Raw genomic sequence first — 26,244 nt, 5'->3', positions numbered from 1 at the left:
GTTTGTGTGGCTTCCCCAGGTGATATGATAAGACCTGGTTTTATTGCTGCAGAGGCGTTGCAAAAGGGGGCCAAAAATGAAATTTGAAGTCCCGCAAGGCTGAGAAGTGAAGAAGCTTCGGAGAGCATGTGTTAATTGTGAGAGTTTGTCTTCTGCAGTACCCACTGCTGTTGGATAAATTCATTTTAACTGGCTTTAACCAAAAATATTATGGTAGTTCTGATTAATACTAAAATGGTCTTTTGACTGATTAGCCAGACTGGATATGGTGCTTTGTGATGTGTGCACGTGATAATTGTATGGCGGTTTGGTCTGTTCTTCACAGCCTTTTGCTTCCCACAGTGGTGTTTTATATGGATGGATTATTTCTTAAAAGAAGAGCACAGCAACCTCTTTCAAAGAAATAAAATGACTGTGGTGGCTCATAAAATCCAGCACACAGAAATAGTATGTGTCGAAACTCTGAAGAAATATCCTGTTGGTGGTGGGAAACAAATTAGGCCTACGTTTATTTTAAAGTTGCAAAATTGCAAAGGCAATTTTGTTTCATGCTTGGTTCAAGTAACCTCATTCTATTCACCTTATGTCCTCAAGAGCACGAATAGATTAAAAGCAAGGGTAGGTGCCAATGGTTATTAATCCAGACATAATGCTTATGGAAACACCCATTGATTGATGCCTCACTGTTAAAATTAATCTGGTGACCAAGCATGTGTTTCTGTTTCTCCTCTTCTCCCTCCCCCAAGTTGTCCCTTCTGCATGAACTTGGCCCTTTCCATTTCCAGTGTCTGTCAAATTAAAGTTGCTTACCTAACCCACCTGCTGAAGGGGTGAATGTGATAATTTTACTGCATGCTAAATGCTATTCTTTCTCATACTAATGTTCAGACTATGAGTACCCTTGCTAATATAGCTAAAATGTCACCGCCCCAGCATAAGAGAGCAGTAGCTGCTGGCTCAGAAAAACCATGAAGCTTGCAAAAGTACCAAAAAAATTGAACCCCACCCCCCCCCAAGAAAAAGCCCAATGAGAATTCAGCAAGCTCAATGGCCCTAGAATGCTGACATAACTGTTTGCTAGATGTGCGTGTAAACTTGAAACTAGGGTGGGGAGAGGAATGGAACAGGGCAGACATAACTGAAGTTGTGCTTTCCAGATGTTGTAGAGTTCAACACCTCTTGGTCAATATGGCCAGTTAGATCTGATGGGAGTTGTAGTTCAACAACCTCTGAGGAGGGTATTGGCTGCCTCTGGAATAGAGTATGCTGAACAAGAGCACTCCACAGTTTTATTTCATGTCTAACTTGTCCTGTATAATTTTAAAATGAGGCTTCCAGAATTGTAGAGTTGGAAGGGACCCTGAGGATCATCTAGTCCAACCCCCTGCAATGCAGGAATATGCAACTGTCCCATATAGGGATCGAACCTGCAACCTTGGCGTTGTCAGCACCTCACTGTAACCAACTGAGCTACATGATCCCATAGTCTTGTCCTCACGACAGCCCTGTGAAGTAGGTGAGGATAAATGATAATGACTGTCTGAGTGAGCAGGGATCTGAGCTGCTGTCTCCCCACTTCTTATCGCTAACTATTACACCAGACTGCCCCACATATGGGATGGGTCTGTTTTTGGCCTGCAGACTTTGATGCTCTTTGAAGATTCCTCCTTCTCCTCTGATGTTCTTGGAGCACGAGACACTTCCTGCTGGTTGGTGCCAATGAGCACCAGGCTATACAGAACATTTTCTCTTTGATAAGGCTGGGGGGGGGGGAGAGATGTACTGATGTATTGTGTCTTATGTCTTATGATCCTTTCGTTGCAGCTGTTTCCCCACCCCTACCCTGAAGCTAGTTCCCTAAAACTGCATGCCTGGGGGAATCTTCCCTTCCCTGCATGGACCATGTCAGAAATGTCAGAGAGCACTCTGTGTGAGAAATTCGAGGCCAATGTATTTGCCAAGACCCGGTGCCAGAACTGCTTTCGAACTGTCACTGCTCACAAGCGTGGTAACCAGGTGAGCTTATATTTGACCTTGGTTATTGTAGGCAGAGGGGGAGAGTATCCTCTATTGCATGTTTTTTGGGGGGGAGCTGTTCCCAAGGAAATGTAGGAAGCAGAACATTCCATGGCGAAGTAATGTTAAGAGGCAATATTCCTAAATGAGCAGTTGTATAAGGCTTTCCAAGATTTATGATCTGCATAAGATGCGCTGCTCTGTGGTCTGTTGATAAAAAAATCATGGGATCTCTTCCAACTCTACAATTCTAAGGGTGATCTCGCCCCGCCCCCTGCAATGCAGAAATCCTATCCACAACCATCCCTGGGTGGCCTCAAACCGCCAACTTTTTTTTGGTTAACAGCCAGATGCACTGAGCCATTGACTTGTTGGGCATCATAGGAAGCTGCCTTATACTGCATCAAAGCAGTAGCCCACCCCAAAAGCCCTACCTGGAGATGCCAGGAATTGAACCTGGGACCTTGTACATGTAAAGCAGACGCTCTGCCCTTGAGAGTAGGCCTTCTCCTACCATGAACAGGGCCTTTTTGGTTGTGGCTCCACTCGTTTAGAATATCTTTCCTAGGGAAATATGAATGGGACCCATAACTGCTGTCTTGAAGAGGACGTCAGAGACATATTCATTCCAGTCTGTGTTCAGTTAGTTTCAATGTGCTGTGCTTTGAAATGTTTCTTGCTGCTGTTTCTAACTTAGCAGGCTCTTTGGCGCACGTAATTGTGGTGGTTATGCTGCATGCCTTAATCTTTTCTCTTTCCTTTTTTTTTTTTGTAAAATTGCCCTGTGAGGACAATGAGGCCTGAAAAGCAGTCGATAGATCTCTTTAATAAATAACTTTAAACCTTCCCCAAAGTTGGCAATTTGACAGGTGACAGAGCATGACAATTTGACAATTGCCAGAGCAGCATGGCATGTGCATCATAGGGAGGGGTAAGTTTTTCTAAAGGCTGGGAAAATAAGAAAATGGTGTGGCGTGAGTTATCGGCAGAGCTGAGTGAATGGGACTGGAACATAACTGTGAAATGATTCGGTAGCCAAGGACTGAGGCATGATGGTGGCTAAAGCAGTGCAGGATCAAGACCGTTATCACGAGAGAGGCTGGTGCCTTTAAATTTGCAGCAACACACAGAGATCGCAGAGTGGGTGTTCATAATATTTTCCTTAGATGTTGGCTCTTTCATGACGATTGTCCATGTGGTTTAGTGGTTTAATGTTTTGACTGTGATCTGGAGAACTGGGTTAATATCTCAGTCACGGACTCACAGGTTGTCTTGGAGTAAACTGCTGCCTTCCAGCCTCAGCTTGCCATCCTCTCTTCCAATTCCGGTCCTTTCATTGCAGTCTTTTATACTGGGTTGTTCTAAGGCAGGGGTCAGCAACCTTTTTCAGCCATGGGCCGGTCCACCGTCCCTCAGATCTTGGGGGGGGGGCAGACTGTGTTTTGAAAAAAAAAAAATGAACGGATTCCTGTGCCCCACAAATAACCCAGAGATGCGTTTTAAATAAAAGCACACATTCGTCTCATGTAAAAACACCAGGCAGGCCCCACAAATAACCCAGAGATGCATTTTAAATAAAAGGACACATTCTACTCAAGTTAAAACACGCTGGTTCCTGAACCATCCGCAGGCCGGATTTAGAAGGCGATTGGGACACATTTGGCCCACGGGCCTTAGGTTGCCTACCCCTGTTCTATGGGCAGCCTGGGGATGGAGCTCCGCCTCCTCAACGGATCAGTCCCGTCCCGTCCCCCCCCAATCCATTGTTTGGAATTGCTGCCTATGCTCACGCTTGGTCTCTCTTCCCAGGTTCATCCCATCAGTTTCTCCCAACGTAGAAAGCCAGCTCATGCAGAGTTGAGACGGGTTGCTCCATCTAGCTGAGGACTGTCTGCCCTTTCTGGCAGCAGCTCTTCAGGCAGGGGTCTTGGAGAGGCCAGGGATTGAACCTGCAACCTTTTACATGCAAAGCAGACACTCTGCCACTGAGCTACAGCCCTTCCCACATCCTCTTTGTAATTCCTTTGGCTTTAATGTACCTGCAGGCTGTAATCAAGGCTGGACCCAGAAAGTGAGGAGCACCAAACTTCCAACATTGGGGTTCTTATACCTTTAAGAGCTGGGTAGAAGAGGGAATGTTGGTAAATTCCGCTTTTTCTGGCCCTTGCCCTGTTGCGATGTGACGAGCTCCACCTGCTAAAATGCTCCACCTGCTGAAATGTCCTTTTTCTGCGGCTGTCCGCAGTGTCAAAAGGCTGAGCATCCCTGCCACAGAGCAGGAAATGGATCTGGCCTTTGCCCAGCTCATCCATTTCCATATTTTAGAGCAACTTTTGGGGGGAGGGGGGCAGTGTCGGGAACTGGCTCTGTAATCTGAGCAGCTATTGGAGGGAAGCAGGGGCTTCCCCTGCTGACAAGCAGCAAGAAAGGAAAGGCATTTGAGTGCTGTTTGTGAATGTGGACTTTGAATGAGACCACAGAGGCTGCTAGATTATGTGTTAATGAGATACTAAGGGTTCCGACAAGAGGTGTAAAAGGCTGCAAATGAAGTCTCAATGGCTGCTGGGCAGTGTAGTTAGTGGTCTCCTTGTTTTAATGGAGATGGGCTCTGTATTTTTAACAACTGTGGGGCAGGGAGTAGTTCAGCAGGAAAAACTTCCCCAGTATTGTTTGATAAACACACTTATCAATGGGCTTGGTGCTTTAAGAGGCTGTCCCTCAAGGAGTTTGCAACCCTGAAATGCAGCGGTCAGGATGGCTCGTCTAATTTACCTTTAATTTGAGTCAGACTATTGTTCCCTTCAGCTCAGTATTATCTATTTACTGACTGGCAGCCCTTTCCCAGCTGCACCTGAAGATGCCAGTGGTTGAATCTGGCCATGTTTTCCCACGGGCACAAAAAATGTAATGCTCTTTGGCTGAAGAAACTACAGGTCATACACCTCCTGCCTACATTTGACCTTGCCTAGTAGATAGGCATTCCAGCATTTAAAAACAAATAAATGCAGGCACTGATCTTTTGCAACGAATAAAGGAGTATGGATGCCACAGCATTAACACTCACCAATTGTTTATGCTCAAAACACGCAGAGGAGAAGCTGCTACAAATTTAGGGGTCACCTGCAGTGCTTTAAATGATTGACTTTCCTAAGTTTCTCAGGACTAACGCTGGCTCTTCTGTGCTAAGTAAAACAGTTTAATTGCTGCACTAAGAGTCCACACCTAGGAAAAGTGGATCAGCTGTGATATTTCTAACAGTGGAGTGTCAAGTCCCCACTTTTTAATCTTCCTTACAGTTTTAAGAGGAAGCCTGAACTGGTCGTGGTCAAAGTTACATCCCTCTCCTCTGCTCAGGAAAGTACCAAAGCTACTTCTACACTATAAACATTGATCTGGCTTTAAAACTGCGTTCCTGTCTTGGTTTCAGCAAGAAATTCATAGAGGCCATTCTAAAAGCTCCCGAATCTCCCCGCAGAACGACATTTCACAGGTGTGGATAACGGGGAGAGAGAGGCACCTTAATTCCTCCACTCCACTTGAGAAATAACTGCAACCTGTGAATCTCGCTTCACTTTGGCAAGTCAGGCTTTTGCTTCTACTGCCCAGAGTTTATAAGTTCCTTCCAGGATCGGGGTGGGGAGCCTGTGGTTCTGCAGATGTTTCTGAACTCCAGCTCCCACCAGCCCTAGACAGCATGGCCAGGGGTTAGGAATGACAGGGGGGTAATCCAGCAGGATGTGGAGCTCTGCACCTTCCCTGTCCCTGCTCTGGGACAGAGATGCCAACCTGACAAGGGACTGTTTAGCAAGTGCTGGTCTTTAACTGTGGCCCTGGATTAAAAGGCCAGGCAGCCTGAGTCACCTGTCAGCTCCTGGCCCATTCGCTGGCTGGCCAGGTGTAAACTCCATCCCTCCCTATGGGGTGCCAGCTGGTGTCCTGTTAGCAAAGGGTTTCGTGTTGTTCATTGTTTGCTGCGCTGGGTCAGCCTCGGATTATGAAATAGTAATGAGGTTCCCTCTCTCCCCAGTCCCAGCCCTCTAGAATTTCCTCCTGGCTCGCCTGCGATCTGCTCAGAGCCATCCCTGCTCAACTCCCCCCCCCCCCCACTTGATCAGGACAATGGAGGGGAAGTGGTGCTGACAACCAGCCTGCTAGGGACCCTCCCTTTTGGAGATCATAACCTGCTAAGGTAACTGGGCTGGGGTGAAGGCGGGGTGGGTGGGATGACTCTCCAGCTGGCTAGGGCAGCGAGGAAGCTCTTAAAGGGACAGGCGCGCTTGAAATGGAACTCTGGATCTGAGCAGGGAAGGACCTGCTGTTTGTCTTTGCTTCTGGAGCCTTGTGAAATCCCCTCTCCCAAGCACTGGAGGTCAGGCAATAATATGTTGCTGAGCCCTCCTGTGCTTCCGGGGTGCTTCCCTGCCTTGCTTGTGGGGCTGAGTAGGAGGGATGGAGTGGAGACTTCCTGAACCATAGTAATGGGTGGCGATCTAGCTCAACCTCCTGCACAGGGCAGGAAGATTTTCTATATCTCTGCCTGATTAGCCTGTGACATCTAGGTGACCCGGTGCCATGCCTGAAGAAACAAGGAAGGCTCCTTGGCTTTGGAGATGCTGAAGGCACCTTTTTAGAGCAGGGCTCCATGAGAGGAGGGTTGTCAAGAGAGGAGCGCTCTCCCCTGTTTACGTTTGTGACAGCGCAAGGCAAGTGTTGCTCACCCAGTCTACACCTTCCAGTTAATGTAGCGCAGGAGGCAGTGTGCCCTTTGCCGGCTATTGATTGCCACAGTTGATCAATTGGGAGAACGGCGTTTGGCGTATGCTATTTATATTTTTGGTTTGCAAGCTTTTTGGTTCAGGCCCTGGTTGAGCCTCAACACAAAGAATACTTCATCTTAACAAATGACTTTCTGACTTTCAGTCGCTAAGCATGCTAGAGTCTGAGAATGTTTTCTCTCTCTTTAGGAACCCATAACTTGCTCTTTAAGCCACTGTCCTCAGAGCGAATTATAGCTGCAAGCCAAAGGCCTGGATCTCATAAGTTGCCTTAAGCAAGTTCACAAAAGCAAAGTTTGCCTATCCCTCCCTTCCCTGAAAGCATCTGTGACCCCCTCAGAAAAAGGCTCTCTGGGGGATCAGGACCCCCTCCAGAACAATGGGGCACAGGGAGCTGTACTGGAAGGAAGTGATGGAGTTTTCCTTCCTTAAATTAAAGTTAATTTAAGATCCAAGACTAATCTGGGTTGATTCTCTCTCCCACCCCCCACCCGCAAGGTGTTGCTAGGCACTTAAAGGACTCAGAGCAAAGGCCTGTGGTCCAAATTTACAAAAAAATTATAATTGCCAGTGCTAATTTAGATGTATATATTGCTTTGGAAAATTTGGGTGGCTGGGCTGGGTTCTCACCAGATGTGCTTTGCAGTGGAGCCAGATGCCGTTAAAAGTTTTAAAAGAGGGGGGAATTAACTTTTTATTGTCATTTTATAGTTGTCTTACATAACCACAATCAGCAAAACCAAAAAGCTGCAACTATTCTCTCTGGAGAAACCATCACTGTTGTGATAAAAACAATTCCCACACAATAATAGCAGACATTTCTATAAATAGGAATATATATGTTTGCCTGTGTCTGTATATCTATGTGAAATTTGGTTGTCATAAAATCCATATGTTGGCTTAAACCCTAGGGACTGGTCTTCCACTTTCTGGTGTTCCTGTAAAGACAATAAAGTTCCTGCAGTCTCCGGCAAAAGTGGCCCTAAAGTTATATTCCTCTTGCCAGTCGTAACTCGTGTGTTAGCTTTTCAGTGTTAGGAGTTCCAGGTTCTGCTGTGAAAGAGGCAGGATGTGCTTCCCCACCCCACCAGTGCTTTTCTGCAGCTGCTCCCTGCACCCCATATATCATTGCTCAGGAAGTTCTTCCTGATTTTCTCAAGAAAACCTTGTGGTGCCGGGTACAGGAGTCTGCTGGAGTTTGGAGGAGACAGACCCTTCCTTCTGTGAACTCCCTTGTGCTCACTTAGGACCCAAGCCAATGATTACAAAATACAATAATAAATTTTTGCAACAATGTGAAGCAAAATAGCCTTTTCAGCCAGGGATTATTATTATTTTTGCGGGGGGTGTGGGGGGTGGGTTGCCTTTTGTTTTTTAGTCCAAAGTTTGTGGACAAACGTCTGGAGGCTGTGTGAGTGGGGGGGGGCGGGGCGGCAGAGATAAAAGTGGGCGTAGCAATGAATGTTGAATGAGAGTTGTACCTTGGTGTGGCTGGGATGTACAAAAGGCAGAGGGAGATATTTGGCTCTTGGTCATGTGGTTCCTCAACCCTCTTTTCAAACAGGGCTGGATTTAGGTTTGATGAGGCCCCTAAGCTACTGAAGGTAATGGGGCCCTTTATATGTTCAGCTGTCCTTTGTCAAAAACAAATTGTCACTGTTTTTTGTGTTGAATATATGGTAATTGATGGACGTAACAGGTATCTACTGTAAATACATTTGCACATGTTGCAATGCATCCAGTCCATGCAGAATGTAGGCACCCTGTATACAGAAAAGAGCAAGCCAGTGATATTTTAGGGAGCCGGCTAGCAGGCGGGGCCCATTACTTATATCACAACACAAAACACTGTTGCTGTATGTAGGTTTTATTTTATTTGTTTTTAATCTTATATTTTGGAAATGTACATCCAGGTTTTTTTCCTTTAAATTTTTTTGGGGCCCCCAAGAGAGTGGGGTCCTAAACTATAGCTTGTTTAGCTTATACAGTGGTACCTCAGGTTAAGTACTGTACTTAATTTGTTCCGGAGGTCCATACTTAACCTGAAACTGTTCTTAACCTGAAGCACCACTTTGGCTAATGGGGCTTCCTGCTGCCCCTGCGCCGCCGGAGCACGATTTCTGTTCTCATCCTGAAGCAAAGTTTTTAACCTGAAGCACTATTTCTGGGTTAGCAGAGTCTGTAACCTGACGCGTATGTAACCTGACGTACCATTGTACGTAAATCCGACACAGGTCGCTGTTTTAATAGGGTTGCTAGATGAACCCATCAAAATATGCTAGGAGGGAGTGCCACAGTTGAGGAGCCACCATCAAGAAGGCTGTGCTGTATTTGAATTTGATCTTTCTATTTATCTTGGGAAATTGCACAATGGGCTTGGGTTAGAGTGAAATTCCCAAGAACCAAGGATCAGATTGTTAAAAAAAAAGTTCTGTTGCCTAAATAAGGGGAGGATAAAAACAAAAAGAGGATCCACCTATTACTTTCCTATACAAGCGGTACACAGTGTCTCAAAGGGCTTTTTTATGTAAAGGACACTGCAGTCTTTAAAGCTTACACAGAACTCTTCATCAAGCAGACTGAGAAGGCAACTGGGGTGTGGGTATATGGAATGTGGCAACGTTCTTTATTGCTCTCTGCTGTGCAAGGAAGACACTTTCTGTGCCCTGAAGAGTGCAGAGGGAGCACCATGGTGCCCCTGAAATATCTCCCGCCAACTCCCATTTCTTTCTGACAGGAATTGAAGGAACACGCGGCGAAAACTCCCAATTCCCTCGATGGTGACAACGTGGCCAGTCCCTGTGACCCCTTGTGCATTTTAGTGCCCCAGTGTGAACTCTATGTCTGTGTGGGCTCTGAGGACAAAGACGAGACGTAAGTTTTCTGATTGTGCCGGGAGGGGGGGAACCCCCCCCCACGGTGATTCCTGTTGGTGACAGGAATATGAGTGATTAGGGAGGTATCCTAGGCCCAAATGATTAAGGGCCTTGTAGATTAATAGAGGGACCTTGAACCTGGCTTGGTAGTGCATGCGCAGCCAGCACAATTTTTTTAGAGCATGGGAGCTGTGTTGTCGGACTCCAACTCCCATCAGCCCCAACCAGCGTTGGCAGGCAGTAAGGAATGTGGGGAAAGGTAGTCCAGCAATTTCTGAGGAAGCCCCAGGTTCAGATTGTCTGCTGGTGTAACAATAAGGTGGCCGCTGAGGCCTTCCTTGGCTCTTAGCATTGGCTACCTTTACACTGGCAATGCTCGGCCATCTTGAGCAACTTTCTGCCATGGGGCCAGCGCTTGGCTTTAGCCCTCACCTGCTGGGTGGTTGTCGACCATTTGTGTGTGTTTTTGCCCCCCTACAGCTGGCAGGAAAGCTTGGAGTACACCCAGCTGAGCTGCAGAGGTGAGGAAGAACCCACAGAAGTTAGTACCTGTCCCAGCACCAGCACCGTCCTTGATGCAGAAGCGGGTGTTGTTGACACAGATGCCCGTGCCACGCTCGAGGTGAGATGGAAGTGTGTGTATGTGTACGCGTCTCTTGGCAGCCTCATGTTCCCTTTGTAATATTCCTTATTTTTGAGCCTCTTTAGATCCCTGCTGAGGCACCACTGCATGCCTGCTCACCAAGCAAAGGGAGGCAGAGCAGATCCTTATACATTGCCTTGAAGTTTAAGGTCACCTTTACACCATGCATTTCAAGCACAGGGCTGCCTCCCGGATAGCTCAGTTGGTAGAGCATGAGACTCTTAACCTCAGGGCCATGGGTTCGAGCCCCACATGGGGCAAACGATTCCTGCATTGCAGGGGGTTGAACTAGGAGACCCTTGTGGTCCTTTCCAACTCTGCAGTTCTCCCTAAAATAAAAGTCCTGGGAACCGTAGTTTAAGGGAACTGTAGCTTTGTGAGGGCTAAACTGCAGTTTCCGAGACAGTTTGGGGGAAGCCACATGCTCTATATGTACAGTAACTTGGGGAACTTCAGATTCAGACTTGCGCCCAAGATCAAGAGAGCCGGTGCATATTGCACATGCAATGTCGCATCATCAGGAGAAGGCCAAGTGCGGAGCCCAGCGTGCTGCTGCTTCTTCAGTGGCCAGCAGCTCCTTCTCTTTCGCTCTTAGGAGGAGCCGGCCACTGAAGCCACAGCACACTTGGCCTCCTTTGCCTCCTCAACATTGAGAGGGCCTGGCTCCCACCCCACAGATACGGGGGGGCAAAAACACCTTGGCCCTATGGAGTTGGCACCAGTGCACAGACTGTATGCCAAATGTGGCCCTCTTGGCCCCAAATCTGGCCCTCAGAGCCTTCTGCAGGCTACCCCCCTCACTGGCCCCACTTCACACCTTCCTTGAGTGTTTTGGCTCAGCTGGAATGTGCCCTTGGTCTCTGATATGGCATCCTGCATGCCTGAATGGAGGGTCAAAACTAGCCTACTGTACAAAGGTGAAATTTGCATGGCCTGCCTACCAGTGGCATGTGGCCTCCAGATGTTTGCCTAGGTGGGAATGTGGCCCTCAGTTTGAAAAAAGACACACACACACCCCGTTCCTGACTTAAAGCATCTGGGGCCCTTCTCCTAGGGACCTGATGTTTGGTATCTCTGACACACAGGCTTTCCTGATGACGGACAGAGGCAGCAGGGCAGTGTAGGAAACAGCCTCTCTTTTTCTGTGTGTTCCCTGCCTCCCCTTTACATAGGACTGGGAAATGACCAGGCTGCTTGAGAGCATTTTGGAGCCTGACAAAGACAGCACGATGTACTATGCAGGCCAGAAGCAAGAGGCACGACCCGAAAAACTGCATGCTGATAGACCCAGATGGGCGGACCCAGCATCCTCTGGGAGAACAGAGTCCTGGAATTGCCCAAAAGCAGGTATGTGTCATCCCCCTCCTCAGTCTCCTGACCTCTCCCCACCTCCTGCCAGCACAGATCTTTCCGTAGATCTTGTTTCTTCCGAGGGTGGGAACACACCATCCCAAAGGAAAGAACTGTAACTGCAGCGTTGCACTAGGAACCCAAATCCTGTGCCTGGATTTAATAAACAGGAATACATTTGCATAATCAGTTCTCCCACTGATTAGGATCTCAAGCAAATTTTAGCGGGATTCTGAGATGGCAAAGGGCAAAATGTGCTGAGTCCTGTCACTGAAAGGATTTCCACTTGTTTGATGGGACTTCCTGCTCCACCTACCCCCATATCCCCTAAATCTGTTACGGGGTTTCCCCAGCCTTTTGGGGCAGATTTGGCATGCAGTGGGGAGTAGAGCAAAAGTCCCATTGCACAATCAGAAATCCTTGTCTGATGAGACGTGCTACTCGGATCCCTCCCTTTGTTCCTTGACCAGGAGGACTATTAACCGTGGGGAGCTTTTACATTGAAAAGTCAATCTGGAAATGCCAGAAACTGGATTCTGCCCACAGTACAATAACCTAATGGAAGGATGTATTTTATAATTGTTATCACCTGACCTGGGACCTGCTGGTGAAGTGCTTATAATAAATGTAGATGTCATCATCTTTATAATGCACACGTACCCCTAGTGTGGTTGAGGAAGTGGCCCTCTGGATATTCCAAAAGGGGTGAGCTTAGAGGACCAGCGATTTCATTATGCAACAGGGCAGGGACGGAGAACCTGCAGTCCTCTCAGTTAGGGGATGGATATTAGCTCTGATGGGGGACATGCTCCTTCTGGGGCAGTTTGTCCTCTTTTGGTCCCCACCCTGCACTCAGCTCTCACCTGTGGCTCCTAGATGCTGTCAGCATACGACAGTGACCATGCCCCAGGAAACGGCTTTGACTGGCCGGCTAAAACAGGTGAGAGTAGCCGATGGGTTTCAAAGCCTCGGTGAATTAGGGGCTTCCCCTGAATGTGAGGATAGGCTCTGGCGGATTGTGTGCATGAGACCAATAGTGGGTTCAACAGTCAAGAAGGTGGTTTCTGCACGTGCTGTAGAAGGAATTACCTGGGAAGGCAGCCCATGTAGGAGAGAGAAAACTCTGATCCTACACCTCCACTGCCTTGCAGGATATCTTGGGAGAAGAAAAGGCTAAGGAGTAAACCCTACACAAAGGTGGAGTCCCTAAGGCAGTTGGATGGCGCCTTGTAGGCCTCCTTCCAGCAACTTCTGCAGCCAAGCTGGTGCCAAATGTATTGCCCTGCTTTCCCTTGGACCACATCAGTGAAGCCGTCGAGAGGGGTGTCTTGTAATCTGGGCAGCCCTGGACCTCCACACACCCTGCCCAGGCTTGTGCCCCAGAAAGGTCACTTCCATGCTGCTATTACAGTAGTTTGACTTCACCCCCGGGGGCGTACGCCATTGTCTTTTGAGACAGACGGATGCCAACAACAGCTCCCATCCACCCTGACCATAGACCATGCTGGCTGGAACTGATGATTACAGTGGTGCCTCGCAAGACGAAATTAATCCGTTCCGCGAGTCTCTTCGTCTTGCGTTTTTTTTTCCGTCTTGCGAAGCACGGCTATTAGCGGCTTAGCGGCTATTAATGGCTTAGCGGCTATTAACGGCTTAGCGGCTTTAAGAAAAAGGAAACAAACTTGCAAGAACTCGCAAGACGTTTCGTCTTGCGAAGCAAGCCCATAGGGAAATTCGTCTTGCGGAACGACTCAAAAAACGGAAAGCCCTTTCGTCTAGCGAGTTTTTCGTCTTGCGAGGCATTCGTCTTGCGGGGCACCACTGTATTGGAGTCCCACAGCTTCCCTTTCTATGGCTCCTGTGCTGCCCACTTCTGGCCAAAAATAAATCTCTTCTGTTTGGAGAGGCAACTGGGTGTCCTGAGCTAATACCCATTTCCATTTGGCACATCAAATTCGCTGCTGGTTTGTGCTCTTTTCCTGCCCATGTACACACATGCACACACTTTGAGCATGGGAGGAATTGCTGCAAGATCTTTCTCCCCCTCCCAGTTTCCAGAGCTGTGAGCCAGGACCAAGGGGATGGCAGGAGGAAGCATCAAGCCGAGAGTGGCTATTTCTCTCTGGAGCGACGCAAGTCCGAGCCAAGCCGGGCCCCTTCCCCTCCCCGTGCGGGCCGTGGCGCTTTGCCTGCCCGTGGCGATGCCTCTGGCCCTGGCAGGTGGCCTGCTTCCTCCATCAGCTCCGCTGACTCGGACCAGAGCTGGCGCAATAGCGGCAGCAGCGAGGGTCGCCATGGCCTGATGAAGCAGGAGTATAGCATGCTGGCCGACCTGCCCAAGGTGAAGCGGCTGGACCACCGGCAAGCTTTCGAAAAAGAGCGCAGCCGCACCAGAAGTCCTGGCCGGGCGGAGGTGGAACGGATCTTTGGCCACGAGCGCAGGTGAGGAAATGGGGCAGCCCTGGGAGATTCGCGCCTTGTCTTTTTGTGTGGAGCTGGTCTCCTGAAACAAGCACCACTGCCCTGGCAGTAGGGGTAAGGCAAAGTCAGTGCGCCAGCAGAACCAATCCAGTTTTTTCAGAAGGGCACCTGCACATCTGTGACATGGCTACCACCCTGATGTACCCAGCAACAAGGTGAGTTCCTGTTCCTCTGTCCCAGCTCCTGCCAACTTAGCAGTTCGAAAGCATGCCAGTGCAAGTAGATAAATAGGTACCACTGTGTTGGGAAGATAAACGGCATTTCCGTGCGCTCTGGTTTCCATCACAGTGTTCCATTGCACTAGAAGCGGTTTAGTCATGCTGACCACGTGACATGGAAAGCTGTATGTGGACAAACGGTGGCTCCCTTGGCCTGAAAGTGAGATGAGTGCTGCGCCTTTGACTGGACTTAACCGTCCAGGATCCTTTACCTTTACATTGTTTTTTTACCCTCAATAATGCCAGTGTGGGGAAGGTAATGCCGCCCTCCAAGATCCGATAACGGGGGCCCAAAGTCCCTTGTCATGTGTTTGGAGGTGTTTTTTGAAGGCCAGCTGTTAATTCAGCACCTCGTAACTATCTGTTCTCCCCCACTGCAACCTTTCCCTCTTTTCTGATGTTTAGGAAGTCGGAGACGCTGGGAGCATTCCAAGCCCTGGAAGAGGGACTCTTGGAGCGACTGGATAGTAAGACCCTGAAGCTGGCAAAGGAAGGGCGATTAGTCAGGAGGCAATCAAGCCCCAGTCTGCGCAGAGATGTGAGTGGCTAATCCACATTGAGGAATGGCAGTGGGGTGCTAAGGGGGAGGAGAATGGGGCCTGCTTAAACTGTATTCTCTCTTGGCCTTTATTTTCCTCATTTTGTCTCCATGTATTTACAACACTCCTCCTCAAAGGGCAAAGCTCTTGCTTTCCAATCTTTACTCAAGAGCAGGCATCCCCAACCTTTGGCCCTCCAGATGTTTTGGACTACAGTTCCCATCATCCCTGACCACTGGTCCTGTTAGCTAGGGATCATGGGAGTTGTAGGCCAGAACATCTGGAGGGCCAAAGGTTGGGGATGCCTGCTCAAGAGAATGAGGCTGTTCAGATCCGCCCAGGGTACCGTCTTAACAGAAGACTGCACCACCTCAGATGGTGCACTGGTTTGAGAGTTCACTACCTTGTTGCATTGTGCCTCCTTTGCTGCCCCCTCCTGGCACACAATTAACCAGCTTCCCTTTCCCTCAGTTGGCAGCCTCTGGCCGCACCAGATCCTCAAAGCCAGGATTAGGAAATCTGGGGGTCAGCCAGATGTTTCTGGGCTCCACCCTCCCGCATCAGAGATCACAGAATTATAGAGTTGGAAGGGACCTCAAGGGTCATCTAATGCAGGAATCCTACCCACATCTGTCCCTGGGTAGGCTCAAACCACCAACCTTCTAGCTAACAGCCAGACACACTGACCCATTGCGCCACTGGGAGACATCATCACTGACCATGGGCTCATGCCAGCCAGGACTGATGGGAAGCTGAAGTCCAGCCACTTCTGGAAGGATGGCAGTTCTCCATCCCTACTCAAAGCCACTTGAACTGGTTCTGCTCCCTCCTAGCACCACTAGTATGTGTCTCTGTGTGTTTGTGGACCATTTTTGGCGTGCATTGCCAGCCAAGCCGAAAATCAGGATGGCTGAGCTTCAAAGCTTCTGCCTCAAGCCTTTCTTGCATCCTTAGAATGAGGAAGGGATCACCACGCCGCTGTTCAGATGTTCCCCACCCAGCTCTGCCATATCTGTGTTGGAAGGAAGTCTGGTCACTCCTTGCGTTTGCCAAAGGGTGGCAGCGGTACAGCTAGGTGTCCAAAATTGCTGCAGGCTGCTTGTACTTCCCTACTACTTTTTGCTATTTGTGTCTGCCAGTGCCACGGTCCCAGTTTCTGTGGGGCTCCCCTCCCCCTTTGTGGTGCTAGGCATGCACATGTACGCATAGTCTTTTACAATACTAGCACTATACATAAATGGGAGGTAGTGCAGCTGTTCAGTTTGTACAGTTGTACCTTGGATCTCAAACACCTTGGCTTCCAAACAAATTGGCTCCTGAACGATCAAAACCCGGAAGTGAGTTTTCCGGTTTTCGAACGATTTTCGGAAGCCGAACATCCGGCGCGGCTTCTGCGGATTCCGATTGGCTGCAGGAGCTTCCTGCAGCCAATCAGAAGCCATGCTTTTGTTTCCGAATGTTTTGGAAGTCAAACAGACTTTTGGAACAGATTCCATTTGACTTCCAAGGTACGACTGTATTTCCACCTAGTGATCCTTTAAAAAAGGGAAAGAAGATGATGAAGGGGTACAGAGCACAGGCCTGGGATCAGGAGTCATCAGCTGGGGACAGCCTGTTGGACAAGTTAGTCCAATGTTGACCAGTTTGGCCTGTGCCATGTTTGCTTTCTGTGGATTATCAAGCACATTCTGCATGTTTTGCAATTTTTTACGAGTGTCAACGCCAGCATCCTCACTGACTTGGCTTTCTTTATGGCAAGTAAACACACACCCTAATTCCCAGCCTCTGCTACTATGAAGAAGGCTTGTGTTGCCAATGGCTAGTGAAATTTCTGAGGCTGTAAAAAAGGGACTGAGTGGTGTTTATTTAAGATCATTTCTATGTGGCTTATTGTATAAAATACCTCAAGTGGTTTAGAGCAAACCAAAAGACCACAAATATTACAAAAAACATGCAATAAAAGCATCGGTACAAACTACCAAGGACAGCAATTTAAAAAGTACAGAAATGCAGTCAAGCCTTGTAACATCCAGAAGACAGTTTTAACAACTGGGGAGAGCTTGTGGGTAAGAAGGCAGGTCTTCAAAAGATGCGTAAAGCAATTTGTGGTCAGTAATGATAGAGGTGGCAGCATAGCTATGTAGCGTTAACCTCTGGCAGCTGTTTGGGTGTTTGGATCCAAAGAAGGCCAAGCATCCTGAACTGTGGGGGCATCTCCAGGAAGCTGGTCTTAAAGTGGCTTGCATGGCTGCTTACACAACAAATTAATGCCAAAAAATGGAAAATAAATGACCAATCTTGCTTAATTTCCCTAACATATACAGCAGGGATGCAAAACCTTTCCCAGCCCAAGGGCTGTGTTTCCTTTTTCACATACCCAGGTTGCACACATTCATGCACACCTTGAAATGGCAGCTCCCAATTTTGATGCCTTTGTAGCCCCATTGGGAACAGCTGGCAGATGGATGGAAACAGGAAGGAGCACTTTGATCTTCTATGAGGCTTCCTGAGTACTGGTGATAAGCTCCATCCCACAAGCCAGTGCGAGTCCCAATTTGGCCCATAAGGATGTTTTCCCCAAACCACTCCCACCTGCCCCGCATCTGAAGTTTCATGTGACATCTGATGTGAGGGGCCTGAGGAAATGGGGAGCTCAGTCACGCAGCCAATCCCTGCAGAAAGCAGTCTTGGCATTGACACCCGTCAGCTGGTAGGTGGTGGCTTCAAGCCTGTTGATCAGCAGCACTTTGAAGCACCTGGTTAGCTGTTTGCAAACCCTACATGGTGCTTTGAAGTCCCAGCAATCATTGATGTTGTTCTGACGTCAGGTGATTGACAGGTGAGCGGCCCTGCCCACCTCTCACTTTCGGCCTGTGGGGGACCACTGTCCAGATCAGGTTCCCCATCTGTGCACTGGGCAATTGGTGATACTTTTCTGCAGTTGGGCTTTATTTTCCAAGCACTGCCTGGATGCAAATGGCTCTCTCTCTTACTTGGTTACTTCAGGCATTGAAATAAAAATAGGTCTAATGTTGTGTGGTGTTAGACCGAAAGATCACGGTAGCCCAGGAAGGAGGTGGCGTTCAAGCCCAGTAAGACTGACTCTCATGGTGTGGGATGAAGTGATGCATTACAGATACACACACACACACACACACACACACACACACACACACACACACTTTTCAGGTTTATACATTTCACTGATACTACAATCATTTGGACATTTCAGAACTTGACTTCCTTCTCCCTTTTTCTGTGGTTCCTTAAATTTATTTTAAATACCTTCTGCAAATCCAAATTAACTTAATTTGCTCATTTATTCATCTACTTTAAATATATACTCTTATGAAACTGCAGGTTATTACAATAATCCTGCCAACGTTCTTATCTGTTCAAAATTTATCTGTAAATATTCAATAAACCATTTCCATTCTTTTATATATAAAAAAGTTTGTTATCTTGATTTCTTATTCTTCCGGTAAGTTCCGCCATTTCTGCATATTCCATAAGTTTTTGTATCCATTCTTCCTCTGCTGGGACATCTACTTTTTTCCATATTGGGGCAAGTAACATTCTTGCCGCTGTAGTAGAATACATGAATAAGTTTCTATACAGTTTAGGTAGTTCTGTCCCTATAATTCCCAAAAGAAGTGATGCGTTTTGGACACAGTTGAAACAGCAGCAGCTGATTTAATTTAGTCTGCTTCCACACTGTCAGTCAGGGGAGACAGTTATTGTTGAATAGTGGGTAGACATGGCAGACGACACAGCGATTTCTCCAAAGCAGCTCTTTATTTTGTAAGCTGGAACAGAACTGAACAGCAAACAGCTCAGCCGGCCTGCTTTTATAGGCAGCCGGCTGTCAACATTGTAACAACAACAACAACCCAGGGTTTCCCGCCTAAAATAACTGACGTGGACCTGAGTGAAAACTATCTACAGTATCCCCCTGCTGGCTCAGGGTGAGAACTTCAGTACATAACAGTTATTGAGTTGGAGAAAAAGATGGATGTGATCCAAGGCAATTTTAATTCCCAACATACGACCAGAGTGTTAGCCTTTTGCTGTCACAAGGCTACTTATTTCCTCCTTCTTTTTCAGGTTAGCAAAAGACTTCCCTGGGAGCCAGAGCAGCCCAGCAGGAGCAGAGGAAGCCCCCAGCGCCTAGGGAGACCAGAGCAGCGCCCTGAGCGAAGCAGCAGGAGCCAAGGGGAGCCCGGCCGCTCTGGGAGCTCCCCTCAGCGCCTGGAGAGAGACAGCAGGAGCAGGGCCGTGTCTCCACACTTGGTGGTCCCTCAGCAGCCGGCGGAGCGGCGGAAATGGGCGGACCCCGTGCCCCATCCGAAAGGTGACAGGGACAGGGCTCCTCTCCGCAGTCCCACGAGTCACGGGAAGCCAACGGGTGATGGGAGGAAAAGCCAACCGCAGCTCTCGCACAGCTCTGGGAAAAGCACGGAGACCAAGTGGAAAAGCTGCCTGGGCGCCGTGAGCACAGCCCACTCCAGGAGGAGCTTGGAGAAGGGTCAAGCGAGGCAGCTGGAGAGGTACAAGGAGAGTGACCGGAAGGCGCGGGGCAAGCCTTTGCTCCCCTTTGACACGGGCGAGCACCCGAGGAAGGAGCCGAGAGACTACCGGGGAGCTGTGTGCGATTTCAGCCCAGGGAGGGCAATGGCAGGCCGAGGGCAGACCCTGAGTCCCCCAAGGCCCAGGGAAGATGGCCGAGGGGCTCAAGGAGAGGCCAGGCGGTCTCTCAGCCCAGGGAGAGATGCAGGGATTGGTTTGAAAAACCGTGGGGAGGTTGGGGGTCTATTTAGTCCTGGGGGTAGCCAGAGGGAGACCAGGCGCTCCCTGAGCCCGGGGAGCTGCAGAGAAAGTGGCCGGCATAGCTCTGGGGAGGTCAGGCGGTCTCCCAGTCCTGGGCGGCTGGCAGAGAGTAGCCGTGCATATCCACAGCAGGCGAGGTGTTGTGCTGTGAGCAAGCAGCATACAGAGGGCAGTTGGAAAAGCCCAAGGGAGGCCTGCAGCAGGACCCTACGGACGAGTCTAGACACTGACTGGCCGGGCGAAGAAGAGCCGGTCAACCCTTTTGATCCCAGGAGACAGGACAACTGGGAGGATAGCAGCACATCCCTGCGCCTCGCCAGCCTGCCGGTGGCTGAGCTGAAGAGGGCTGGCCCAGGAGACCCCTCTTGCCCCGCGAGGCCGGAGGCTAGCCCAAAGAGCCATGAAGGGTCCTTGTGCCACGTGCATCCAATGCAGCTCTTGGAGAGAGACTGGATGAGCCAAGGAGAATGTCCTCATTCGGCAAAGCCTGGGCAGCAGCAGCAGCAGCAGCAGCAATTGGAGGGTCACTGGAGAAATCAAGGGAGCCCAATGGAACAGATAGAGGATGAACGTACGAATCAGGGAAAGTGTCCAAGTCCTGCAAGGCCAGAGAGTCGGCCGGAGAGTGACCGGAGCAACAAAGAGAAGCTCTTGTATCAGGTAAGAAGGTGACCATATAGGACAGTGGTAGAGCATCTGCTTAGCGTGCAGAAGGTCACAGGTTCAATCCCCAGCATCTCCCTGGCATCAGTATGCGGATATATCAGCCGCCTTCAAATGTTAAATACTGCTTGCAAAGGAGAGCCCACCAACTTCGCCCATCCTTTAGTCAGGATTGCTTGCTCTTTGTCCTCTGGAGCAACGAAGACTAAATTTGTTGCGCCTAATATTCAAAACTTGGGTCACAAAGGTTTCCTCATAATGGCATACAACAAATCAAGTTGCACAAGGAATGGAGTGTTTATTTGGTCTTTAATCAACTTCTCTCCCGCCTTTTTGTCCAAGGACACTTGAGGCTGCTAACAATATGGTAAAAACAGCATGAAAATTCATCAGCATTTTAGTGTAATTTTCTCCTAGTAGACACATATTTATACGCAGTTTTGACCCAATGTACATATTTTTGCAAGCATTTTCCCCTAACATGATGCATTTGTATCTTATTTTCATGAATATATTCATTTCCATGCACACCTTCCCCCTAATGCATGCTCCTCTTGTGCAACATCTTTGGTGTTGCAAACCTGGTTTGCATTAAACCAGTGTTCCCCATTTTGCCCCAAAAGGAAAGCTTGGGTTTAATGTTGGCAACTAACCAGGATATTAAACTGGGATTGAGAGTTAATGAAAGCATGATCCAGGATAGATATGCATGCCATGAAATGGCTGGCTCAGGGTTCCAAAAGATGTGTTAATATGAGCACCTGAGAGCTAGGGGGAAGGAAGATCACCCAGGACAGAATTAATCTGTACTCAGTTCCTACAGAGCCAGCCATCCTTGGCATTCAGCCCACTTTAAATGGGAACATTCCATCTGTCCTGGGATAGGGAAGTGATTAATAATAATCGCTCCTCTCACTGGTACGCTGCACTTTAAAAAAGATAAATCAAATCTAAAGGTGTTTATTTTACACTACCTACCCGCAGTTGAGAAAAGCTTTTGCGGATTAACAGTTAAACAGATGCCACCCACTTATTTGGATGACAGGCATTGTAAGAAACAGATTGTGCGTCCCGTGGAAAAAGTTGCGTGGCGATAGACCACGGTATGCCTATCCTAGAAAGGGAAACTGTTATCTTGTGTCACGATGCAGTGGGTGTCCGATACAGGAGATAGTAATTAACTTGTTATCTGATGAAAATGAGTCTATATGTTATCAAGTAGCACTGTTTGCAATTTCAACAAAGAAAATCTGAGTGAGAATCTCAATCCGAATGTCAGTGGTTTGTAAAGGTTACATGTTAACTTGAGCAAGCTAAGTCTTAAGAGTAACCCCTGGAAGATTTAAGGGTGATTTTAATATATTTATTCATGTTTTATGTCTGTGCCAATAGGCATTTTACTGTATTTGCAGTGACCTATGGCTGCAAGCAACAAATATTTATTGGGCTAAAAGCTAAGCAGGATATTAAAGCGGGATTAGATTTAATCTAAATATACTTGCATATACTTAAATACATTTGAACTATATAGTTGAAGGAGCACCTTTCTCCATCTGTCTCTCACATGCAACTCATGAGGGAGGGACTATTCTCTCAGTAACATCACTGTGGGTGGTGAGGAGGGTGTGACCGCGAGACGGGGCTTTCTTCATAGTGGCACCCTGTCTCAGGAACTCCATCTCAGGTGAAATCCATTCCCTTTTCCAACTGTGTTCAGACAGAACATTTTATTTGCCCAGTCCTTTGGAAAGGGATAGATACATGGAGGCACTGTCGTTTTAATAACTGTCAGTTTAGCCATAAGTATAGTTCTTTCAGATTCTACATTGTCAAGCGCCCTGTGCACACTTTCAGAAGGAAGGGCAGATGTAAACCGAAGGAAATAATACCCTGGTTAGTTAGTTAATCTTTTAAACCTGGGTTCTATTCTGTGTCTGAAATGGGGCAGTAAGGTTTAATGCAAACCAGGATCATAGCTCTGAAGGCAGTACATTAAGGGAGGAGAACACAGCCCTGATGTTCATCTCTGGGCTCCAAGAAGCTATTGTTCATAAAGGTCAATAGTTTATGAAATGGAAGGATTTCAATTTAGCTGTGTCCATGAGATGTGGACATTAAACCAGAGAAGCCATGATGAATGTCCAAAATGGGCCACTGTAATGTATGCTGGCAATACAGGCAAGGATCAATAGAGCAGTGGATATTTTCTCTGTAAGGCGGTAGTTTGGTGGTAGGAGGGCAGGCTTGGCCTCATGTTCAGTCCCTGGTTTCTTCAGTTAAGGAATGGACAGTTCTAGGACAGTGGAAGCAGGGGCGTCGCAAGGGGGCTGCAGTCCACCCCAGGTGTCATGCCTGGGGTGTGTGTGTGACACCCCCCCGGGCGGATTGGCGTGGTGGCACTGGCAACCTCGGCAGGTGGATTTTTGTGATTGGCCCAACTGTTGTTGCGAAAATCTGACCACTGATCGTGCAAATACACCCGGCGGCTGCCGGGGGAAGCCACCGGGGGGTGGGGCGCAGCCTGGGAGGCTCCTAGCTCCAGAGCATCCCCGCAGGCGGCTAGCCCCGCTCCGGGTGCCGGAGCACCTAGCCACTGAGTGGAAGCAATGATATCCTGGGAGAATGGATTTGAGACCTATCTAGGTAACATTAGAAGCAGCCTTATATGAGCTCAAGATTTGTCTACTCTGTCTGGCAGCGGTTGTTAGGCAGGGATCCTCCCCACTGCTTGCTGCCTGATTCCTCAACCTGTGCATCGGCAAGTACCTTTTACACAATGCCCCCCCACCCTCCTTTACAAGCCTCTGCTTGAAATGCAGCTGAAATGGAATGATATGTGTTTACCTGTACGCCTTGGGCAAGCCTAGCACCTGCATCTCATCTCTTTTCCAGACATTGCCTCTCTGCTGCTGAGCATGCAACACACCTTAATTGTAAGAGCAGTAAAGCAAATAGCCCAAGAGTTCAATTAATTCCTATTCAGAGGTGAATTGAGTGAAGTATCCCAAGGCCACAGTGCCTTTGGCAAAGGCCCAGGCTAGAAACATTTCTCACCATGTGCTCAGACTATATTCATCATCACAAGGTGGGTGATATTTGTAGAGACATTTGAGGCATCTGCACAAATATACAATTCATAAGCAAGGCCTGCAAGAAAATGTGGTAGCATAGATTGCTGCTGTTCAGGATTTCAGCTATTCTGTTCCGTTTCTTCTTTCCCCCCTGTTCATTTCCCTACCCCAAAACGTCCAAGAATTTGGTGGTCCTCCATTGGATTGTTTGGGGTGTGTGGGCTCCCACCCCCTGGGTATTTTTCTCAAAATATTTTTGTACTTCTGCAAACCTTGGCCTTCTCCCATGCCTGTTGATACCTCCCTGTGTGGTGCTGTTTTGGGTACACAAGAAACGGAACCTCACGCCCTGAGCGCTGGGAATGGAGTGATGTTATATATAGGCTCCCAGCTAATGGCTCCTGATCATTGCTTTGAAAGCATGTGCATTATGCTAGGTGACCTGTAAAAATGCAAAAGGAAAAAATTATGCCTGCTTCTAGAAGGGTGTTCACACGATGGCATCAGCATCAAAATGCCAGCCTCTATCCCCACTTAAGTCCAAATTTACCCTTTCTGAGCGAAATAGATTATATTAGACACAAAACAAAACCTGTTGCCAGTGCCCCATTTGGGATAGCTGAATTGCCTGTTTGCAATATTAAACCCCCTGTCTGAAAGCCCCCTGTCAAGGTGAGCTATGTAACTTAAGCTTAAGAAGGAGCAGGGCAATAATTTGCTACAACAGATGTACTCCTGAGTAAGACAGACAGATGGGAGGCAGAGGCAGTCGCTCAACACCTTGGATATAGTGTACAGGTGATAGCTAGCCTATCTTGCTTTCTCTGGAGGTGTGCATTCTTGATGTGAGTCTTCTTTCTCCTGCGTCCTTTCGGAATGTACTGAAACAAGATCAGCCAAAAAATGACTTCATTTCAGTAGCTTCTTGATCCAAGTGAAACTCTTTAAAAATGTAAGGTTTTTTTACTACTAGGATGTAAAGTAATCAGGTAACTGTCTCCCAATTGTTTCCTTTTGCTCCACAACCTATTTAAAGCTACAGTCTTATGCACACTTAACTGAGAGGAAGCTCTGTAGAATTCAGTGGAACTAACTTCTGGGTACAAGCATAGGATTATGTGTTAATTCTGCTCTAGAGTGGCCTTGACCTTACAGCTGACAGCTTGTTCCTATGCTGGATTACTTAACTGGCTTTAGAAATGCCAAACTTTACATCGGATTGGGCTGCAAGAAAAATATTTGGGGATCCTTAATGCTTAGCAAGATGGGGTTGGTTTTATAGTGCTTTGTCTTGCTCTTATAGCATGGGCTACAAAAAGAATGAGACAAAATGTAAACAGGAGCCACAAAATGGTAAAAGTGACATAAAACAGTCAATATTCAAATTGTATCTAAAAAGTTCAGAAAAATAAAAAGAGCACTAAAAAGACAATAAAGTAGGTTCCAGGCAAACTTCTCTAGGGAGAGGGTTCCATAACTGGGACGCCACCACTAAGAAGGTCCTTGACTCCACTGAATATGTGATTGTACTGCAGGGGTGAAGAACCTTTTTGGCCTAGCCCTAGGGGACCAATGTTGACAGGTGGGTGGGACAACCCACCTGCCGATCAGCTGATGTCCTTTGTCTGACAGCTGGGTTGTCCAGCCCACCGGTCAGAAATCTGCTGCCCAGTGCTTCCCAGGTGCCCAGCACCTAACTTGCTTGTTAGCCACTTAGGTACCACAGCACAAGGGGTTTTGCTGCACCGAATGGTTTGCATTGAAGCCACTGCCAAAACAGGTGGAAGCCTCATTTTTAGCAGCAATTTAAATGGCAATTGCTTGGTACTATTGGAGCAAGGTGCACTTCCCCTATGCATCAGTTGTGCCTTGCTCCAGTAAATGCACAATTGGGCACTGATTTTAAGCTTCTGATCAATTGCTCTTTTCTAGCCACGTCATTGTGCGTGGTGTGGGGCAGTTGAGTGTGGTTTAGGGGAAATAGCCTTACAGGCCAAATGGGGAAGACTGGTGGGTCAAATCTTGCCTGAGGGCTGCAGGTTCCCCACCCCTGTTGTACTGGTAGGTGCATACAGTGATAGGGTCCTTCAAGTACCGGTAAGTTTGACCTAAGTCAAACACACACTACGTCATCCTTGGAATAGGGCCAATATTCTTTTTCAAGGCTTGAGAAACACCCCCACTGCCTTCTTAACACAATGTGTAGTTTATAAGTGATGTTATAAAATATGGACAAGAAAAATAAATTTGAGAGAGGTTCCCCATCATTGCTGATACACACGCATGCAACTGTTGTCTTTCTTTGGCAAAGTGAGCTTGCTACTGGCTTGTCTTCAGCTTGTTGCAAGGGCAGAGGGCTGCTTCATGCCCTGAAAGCTTCAGTGGTTTTCCAGGGAAGCAGATGGCAATGCGAAGCCATTCACCTCCAGCAGGAATTGGCCCTGAGATCTCTGAATGCTGGTTTAACGCATTGAATTACTGAATACTGGAGCCGGGTATCTGTGTTCAGTTATAGCTTGCTATTGTGCTGCTACTCACTTCTGCAACCAGAGAAGTGATAGGAATCATAACAGATGAGGTGGTGGGTGGGTGGCAACTCCCTAGTGCTTGCCGCAGGTGAACGGGACCTTCCTTCAAATGCAGGACGCCACAGCTAAGAGAGTGTGAAGTTCAGCTGTTAGGTTGAATTTCAGTTGAGCATGATTGGAAAGGAGAATCACCTGCTTACATGATATACTCCAGGCTGAACTGCAGGCATGAGAGCCTGGTTTGTTTGTTTTTTCCC

The 26,244-nt window shown here is 48.0% G+C and overlaps 1 protein-coding gene across 3 annotated transcripts in view; it reads left to right on the top strand.

Annotated features, from left to right (window-relative positions):
• Positions 1 to 26,244, top strand: part of TRIOBP (TRIO and F-actin binding protein) — a 60,239-nt gene that overhangs the window by 248 nt on the left and 33,747 nt on the right. For 2 of the 3 annotated variants that reach the window (XM_028747617.2, XM_077934978.1), the window contains exons 2-8: positions 1,825 to 2,016; positions 9,529 to 9,665; positions 10,148 to 10,289; positions 11,483 to 11,657; positions 13,712 to 14,102; positions 14,765 to 14,897; positions 19,003 to 20,385. In XM_028747617.2, the coding sequence (XP_028603450.2) occupies positions 1,903 to 2,016; positions 9,529 to 9,665; positions 10,148 to 10,289; positions 11,483 to 11,657; positions 13,712 to 14,102; positions 14,765 to 14,897; positions 19,003 to 20,385 (2,475 nt within the window). In that variant the 5' untranslated portion in view covers positions 1,825 to 1,902. Of the gene's footprint in view, positions 1 to 1,824; positions 2,017 to 9,528; positions 9,666 to 10,147; positions 10,290 to 11,482; positions 11,658 to 13,711; positions 14,103 to 14,764; positions 14,898 to 19,002; positions 20,386 to 26,244 lie in introns of those variants that run through there. The other variant, XM_077934979.1, reaches the window with a different exon arrangement.

The sequence above is a fragment of the Podarcis muralis genome, chromosome 10 (genome assembly GCF_964188315.1).
Source record: "Podarcis muralis chromosome 10, rPodMur119.hap1.1, whole genome shotgun sequence".
Classification (NCBI taxonomy): Eukaryota; Metazoa; Chordata; class Lepidosauria; order Squamata; family Lacertidae; genus Podarcis; species Podarcis muralis.
The sequence above is the reverse complement of the archived record's forward strand: the minus strand, read 5'-3'. Positions and strand labels throughout refer to the sequence as shown.